This window comes from Neolamprologus brichardi, chromosome 16, assembly GCF_056152115.1.
Source record: "Neolamprologus brichardi isolate AB-2024 chromosome 16, ASM5615211v1, whole genome shotgun sequence".
Lineage (NCBI taxonomy): Eukaryota > Metazoa > Chordata > Actinopteri > Cichliformes > Cichlidae > Neolamprologus > Neolamprologus brichardi.
The window spans coordinates 30,082,808-30,089,911 of record NC_142119.1 but is presented as its reverse complement, the minus strand read 5'-3'; the positions used below and the strand labels follow the sequence as shown (position 1 = coordinate 30,089,911).

At 43.4% G+C, this 7,104-nt stretch overlaps 1 protein-coding gene across 1 annotated transcript; it reads right to left on the bottom strand.

Moving 5' to 3' along the window:
• Positions 1 to 474: 474 nt before the first annotated feature.
• On the bottom strand, positions 475 to 4,929 carry LOC102796502 (frizzled-7-A-like). Its single transcript, XM_006802412.3, has one exon. It carries the CDS (start codon positions 4,463 to 4,465, stop codon positions 2,756 to 2,758), a length of 1,710 nt encoding a protein of 569 aa, XP_006802475.1. The 5' UTR covers positions 4,466 to 4,929; the 3' UTR covers positions 475 to 2,755.
• Positions 4,930 to 7,104: the final 2,175 nt, after the last annotated feature.

Sequence of the window (7,104 nt, the reverse complement as noted above, 5' to 3'; positions counted from 1 at the left end):
AATTAAAGATTGAGTCTTTTTTTACCACACTTTACAGACATCTGTGCATTTTCCTTTTATTTTTGGGCCTTCTTTAACAAACTGATTCAGCTCTCCTGCCACAAGGGCAGCTATAGGAAATCTTTGATACCAGACAATGTCTCCATTTATAACTTTTATTACCTATTTATTTCAGGTTGAAAGCCATCATTAATTTCATAAAAGTTCTAGTGGAAAACAGATTTTTGTTAGTTCTGTTTGTTTTTATGCAGGAAAAACAAGGTCGCATGGTAATACAGATTTGGCCTGTGATTTTTGTGACATACTGGCATTAGAATGATAAGTCAGCAATGACTCGAGCTGAGGTGTAAGTTTGGATCACCTGCCGTATCTCTGGATTTAATGCTTGAAGCATTGCCAATAAGACAGATTCATTAATAATACGAGTGGCAAGAACAAATCACAGAGGTCAACAGATTACAAACTTTATCGCTTTTTATTCAAACTGTACACATACATAAGGCTTATCTCATTTTAAAAAACAAGTTAAAAAAAAAAAAGAAGACAAAAATATGAGTACCCCCCATAAATACATTATGCTTTTAAAAAAATCAGTCTGTTTACTTGGTACCTTGCATATGTTGTGATAAAAACACTCGTATTCCTTCTGAAAACACAAACAGTGCAGTCAGCCTGGTAACACAGACCTGCTCTGCATTGTTAGGTGATGAGTGAAGTGAAACGTTTTCTAACTCAGTCCTACAAACAAATTGTACCCAGGCTTTGAGGTATGTGGTAAATTCACATGGGAACATTGGCATTTCCTATATACACACTGCTTTAACATATAATATGAAGACTGGTACAAAGTACGCAGTTTTAGTATTATTATTATAACAACACAAGGATTCAGGACACAGTACCAATACCAGCTCTGTAATACGAGTCATCCCTCATTGCTGGAGCGTTCCCGTTCATTACTTATGTGTATGCATGTGTGTGACCTATGCAGAGAAAATGTACTGCATGGAAAGAAACAAAAGCTTCAGGCACACATCTGCTGCCTAACGGCTGACTCAGGGTGAAAACATGTTTTCTCTGCTTCCCCACAATGACTCCAACTGATTTCATTACTCAAGTCTGAGAGGTCATTTTCTCATTTGACCAATGCTCTGCGAGGAATAGCGGCCTGCGAAGCAGAACAAATCACTGATAACTTTATTGCTATTGTCACCAATTACAGAGGCGCCAGCAGCTGTAATCCTTTCACTATCTTGCAAATACAATTCAGAGAACTGCAGTGTCTGTCTCTCGTTTTAGCTGCATCAGCATTTATGTGATGTGAAACCTGGTAATTGGTGTTAATGTCACACAGAAATAACATTTTCTTTTTTATTAAACCTGTGCGGTGTGATCTGAGTTCTACTGGCACCACTTACTAAAAGGCTTTACATTTCAACACTACCAAATGCTCTGTCCTGAAAATGTCAACAGTAACAGCATTAAGTTTCCCTACTATTGTATGAAAAGACTGCAAGTTATTTTAAAATATATATATATTAACTTGTTTTACTGCCCTTAGATTCAACACTGCTGAACTCCCACCTGGCTTTGACCTTTTGACTCTCTGCTACCTTCCAGATAAAAATCTCAAGTTTCTCTGTGTTTTGAGGAGTTTCGTGAGGCAGCATAGACACTAAAATCATAACAATTTAACAAAAGTTCCAACATGTTCAGTCTACTTGGGAAAAAGAGAAACCTTTAAACACTTCAATTGAAATTACAAGAAAACCGGCATGAGTGTGTACAGTCATCTTAATCCAGGATGAAACAAAAACCCATAGCAGCCATTCGAATTAAATCTGGATGGGTTGAAATGGTGCTTTGGATGTCTTAAAGGATCAAACAAACAAAAAAAAAAAGAAGAAAAAAGTCTTTTAGATAGGAGACCACACACGGAGACAAACAATGAGTTGGTGTGTCTTAATTACAGGGAGTGGAGGTGTATGTGTGTGTGTGTGTGGTCTCTGTAAGTGTTAGATCCAGGTCAATCTGTGGTGTAAATCATATTTTTTAACACTTAGGATAGATGTGCAAACAAATACATAAAAACTTCATTCACCTTCGGAGTGAACATTCAATACAGGAAAAAATATTTAAGGGAAAAAAAAGGAAGCAAAAGTTTTGATTTGTGGGCAGCCACTTGGCACATAATGGCAGAGCTGGTGTATAAAACAAAAACAAACAGATTGTACTCTGCAAAGTCTAACATGTGTATTAAAGCTTTTCAGTCTTTAGCTAAAAGCAGAGTAACTTAAAACGCCCCAAGTATTGAATTCACAGTCAGAAGGGGTGTGGCTGTTGGAGGGATCTGAACTTTGACCTTTTCTTGCAGTTTGCAGTCTTTTTTGTGACAAATTCTTAAAAGAGCTGAGAGGAAGTACATTCAAATAGTAATACAAGGATATAATGGATAATATGTGGGAAGTTTCATAACAAGTCTGGCATTACAGTCCAGTAATCATTATGATCATTTCGGCTAAAATCCAACTTTTTTTTAAATGCAAAAGCAAAGATTGTGGGCAGAAAAAGAGAGAGAAGTATAATGAAATTTAAGCCAGCTTTTGTGGCACCTGTTAAAAGTTTTGGTTGTGTTCAAAGGCCTGTATTTGCCCCACAACCTTGTAACAGAAAAAACTGATCAAAAAATACATCCATAAGTGTGGTAAAATGAAAGCTATTTGACCTCATTCTCAGGTAACGGGAGCTCCAAACTTCACACCGTCGTCTCTCCGTGGCTGCCGTTACTGAGCCGCTTGTAGAACCGCCGCCACGACTGAAGCGTTTTCCCGGACCAGACCCAGAAACCGGAGGTGATCCCGACTATCATGGTCATCAGGTATTTGATCATGAACACGGTGAAGTCAGGGGTCATGGGGGCGAAGTTGTGCACCGGGCACGGCACGGCGAAGCGCTTGCAGGTCTGCATGTGCCAGGTGCGCTCCCAGTGCTCCCTGAAGGCTTGCTCATAGAAGTAACAGGCGATCACGATGGTGGCCGGTACCGTGTAGAGGACGCTGAAGACGCCAATCCGCACCATCAGCTTCTCCAACTTCTCTGTCTTGGTGCCGTCGTGCTTCATGATGGTGCGGATCCGGAATAGCGATACGAAGCCGGCCAGGAGGAAGGACGTGCCGATGAACAGGTAGACGAAAAGGGGGGCCAGGACAAAACCGCGGAGGGCGTCCACGTTGAAGATCCCCACGAAACACACCCCCGTAAGGACGTCCCCGTCCACCTGGCCCATGGCGAGGATGGTGATGGTTTTGATGGCCGGGACAGCCCACGCGGCTAGGTGGAAGTATTGGGAGTTGGCTTCAATCGCTTCGTGGCCCCATTTCATCCCGGCAGAAAGGAACCAAGTCAGAGACAAAATCACCCACCAGATGGAGCTGGCCATGCCGAAAAAGTATAACACCATGAAAAGGATTGTGCAGCCCTCCTTTTTGGTCCCCTGAGCCACTGTCCTGTAGCCGTCCGGCTTGAATTTATCCACGCAGACTACTTGGTCTTCTAGGAAAAACCCGGCAGCATAGGCTACCGCCACCATAAAATAACAGCCAGACAGAAAGATGATGGGCCGCTCGGGGTATCGGAACCGTCTCATGTCCACTAGATAGGTGAGCACCGTGAACAAGGTACTCACACAGCATAGGATGGACCAGATCCCGACCCAAAGACGGCCGAACTTTACCTCATCCTCTCGGAAGTACATGATCCCGGTTGGTTTGGTAGGTTCGCAGGGGGCTCCGCAGTCTTTGACCCCCATGAATCTGTAGCCCAGGTAGGAGGGCACTTCCAGCTGCAGCGGGCAGGAGAACTGGTGGTACTGGTTTGGTTGTGAAGGGTGCTGGTTCGGTCTTCCCACTTTGGGAGGGAGAGTAATTGGGTCCGGTGCGAAGGGAGAAGAAGAGGAGGGCGGGGTGCCCGGTTCCGACGTATTCTGGCCGACGCAGATCTCCCCGGCTCCGTGGACGGGGAAAGCCTCGCAGCGCAGCCGCTCCGGCCACTGGAAGCCGAATTTATTCATCAGGGCTTCACATCCCTGCCGTGCCCGCTCACACAGGGACCGACACGGGGGGATGGCCTGCTCCAGCACGGTGCACACGGGAGCATACATTGAGCAGAGGAAAAACTTCAGATCCGCAGAGCATTGGACCTTAACGAGCGGGTAGAACTGGTGCACCTCAAGTCCGGCGTCCTCCTGGTTCGTGTGGCCCAGGAGGTTCGGCATGATGGTCTGGTTGTAGGCGATGTCGGTGCAGAGCGGGATGGAGATGGGCTGACAGAAGCCGTGTTCCGGGATGGATATTCCACTCTCACTGTTGTAATGCTGGGCAGAAGCGGGTGAGAAAAAGAAGAGCCCGCACAGTAGCCACATGATCCGCAGAAACACGGAGCCAGTGGTGAACCTGGCCGCCGCCATAGTTGAGGAGGAGGGGGGAGGGAAGGAAAAACTTTGATCCAAGTAGTGCGACTCAAAAATGGTGGAAAATGGAAAGAAATTTTCAATAAATGTCCCAATACTTAACTAGAAGTCCAAGTAATTTCAGTTAAAATGATTGTAATCGACTTTTCTCCCGTGTGTAATGAAGATAAATCCAAGAGAAACACTCGTCATGTCATGACTTCTTAATGGTCTTTGTAAGTGACTCCAAGCAGTCCACTCTGACTCCCGGTCCGTTCAAAAGTCCCGTTTTCTCCAAACAATGCAATTTCACCTTAGTCCAGCTTACTTAACTTTTACAACGACTTACTTTAGCGCTAAACGATGTAGGATAAAGGCGTAAATGCCTAGTATTTCCACTGTTTGTCGACTTTAGTTCGCGCAGCGAGTCGCTTCACATGCTGGGCGGTTGGAAGTCCGGAGGCTCGCGCTCCTCACTCTGTGCAGATTCCACCGGTTTCCAGGCGCCCATTCCATTCACTGGACCCCCTCCCCTCCGGCCGAGCGCGAGGCGCCTTGAAACCGCCGCAGTGTCTCGGCCAATCACCGTGTTTGTTTTCCTACAGCAATCGTTCCTGATTGGCCGTTGCACCCCCACCACAGGAAAATATGTTACAGTAATTACATTACACCAGAGATTTTAACAAATAATACCAAATTAATCATTTTTTTCTGTATCATACGATTTCGCCAATAATTGTGTGTTTTTAACACTTGAAATGAATGATCCAAGTTTGGGTTTAGTTCTGAAAAACAAAACAAGTATGTAGGTTAATCCTAAACATAAGAAATACCTCATATTCTCTTTTTGTAGATACACACACACACGTATTGTTTCTTTACTGGGCTGTAAAGCAGAATAAGAAAAATGAGATATGCATTTTTATTTGTCCCAAAAAAGTTGTGAAATTACTTTGTTTCAGCAGCCATAACTTTAAGCACATCAATAAAAAAGCGTAAAGAATTTAGATCAGCACAGTAAAATAAATGCATTAGCTCAATGCAGTAAAAAGGCAGGAGCACAAAAGTGAAGCAAAATACAAATGATTTGTATTAATAAAAATCTAGATATAATACAATAAGCAAAAATCTAAACAAAATAAACAGAAATGAAGTCCAGTTGCCCACTTTTGTGTATGACAACTGTTCAGCTCTAATTGTGTACTAAAGGACTTGATTTTTCTTTTTCGTGTTTCATCAAGCACACCTTTTAATGCAGTTTTCTCTGTTCAGTGTGCAGCTTTAAAACTGAGTTCTCCCCATCGCCCCACACAGTCGCTACACACAGCCACTCAATGTGTGCAGGACATGTAAACACTCTGCAGCACAGTGAGCAAACCATGAAAAAAAAGAGAAAAAATTCACGAAAAAAACAAGTCTTAACCACTCAACCACAGAAAGTACCTGTTGCTGTTTAAGGGTTTTATGGCAAGCACTCAGATGCAGCTCTTGAGCTGATATTCAGTATTGTATGGAGGAACAACAGCCAAAGGAAGAGTAATTTGGACTGGCAGCATGATCGATCTGCTCAAAGGCAGTGTGGGAGGTGCAGGCGGTTCCTGGGGGCCTTGCTGCATTTGGTGTCTTTCTACCCTGAGTGGGATAAAAGAGGGTGGGGGTAGGCTTGCAGTGGGGGAAGGGACAGGAAGAAGAGAGAAGGTCGAAGAGGGCAGGGGGAGAAGGAAAAGGAGACAGAGTAGGAAGAGAAGCTGAACCAAAAGGAAAAGGTTTAGAGCTCTGTGCTGTAATCTGCAAAGAAAACTCAGTATAGATTTCTGACTGACCACACAAAGAGATTCAGCACCAAGTTCTCAAGCGTGCTTGTGCTTCATGTGATACAGTTGACCATAATACTACAAAAAAGACTGAAAAAGTGTTTTAGTCCTCAAGGGAAGGAGCTACTTTTTCACATTTACCAACCAAGTTCTTTCCCAAAGGCTCAGCTCATTGCTTGCTAGACAGTTGTAATCTCCCCAAACAGTCATCCTCAGTTCATCCAGAGCGCTACAGCTATTGTCATAACAAAGACGAAGAAAAATGAACCAGGTGGATGAGACCAGGTTCAGTCTTACTTGTTTTTTTCAGTTTGTGCTGAATTCTCGGTTTTATCTACTTCTTTAAAGTTCTTTTATAACCCTTCCTATTTTTCACATGTTGTGCATTTTCAGTTGCCTTCTGTGCATGCATGTGCTACAACTGTTACTCTGCATTTAACAATCAAAGCTGCCCACTGGCATGCCAAGGCAAGTTTATTTTTGCCTGAATCGTTATCTGTCTACCTAAAAGGCCCGTGATCAGGGTGTAGCCCACCTCTCTGGGACAGAGATATACTTGGCTGGATTACACATTCCTTACAACGGGAAGTGAGAAAATGATTTACTCTTGAGTGTCCATATTTTTTATTTTCACCACTGTCTACGGATTAAATCTGGCTGGTGATACGTCCCCGCATGTCACCACCTTATGTTTCTGCATGTCGTTCTATCTGCGTATTTGATTAAGTTACAAATGAAAGACAGCTCAAACAAAAACAACAAAAAAGCAATAAAATTCAGCAGCAGAACCTACTCAATCCTTCCCCAAAGTGGATTCAGTAACATCTTTAAAAAGTTGTAAAA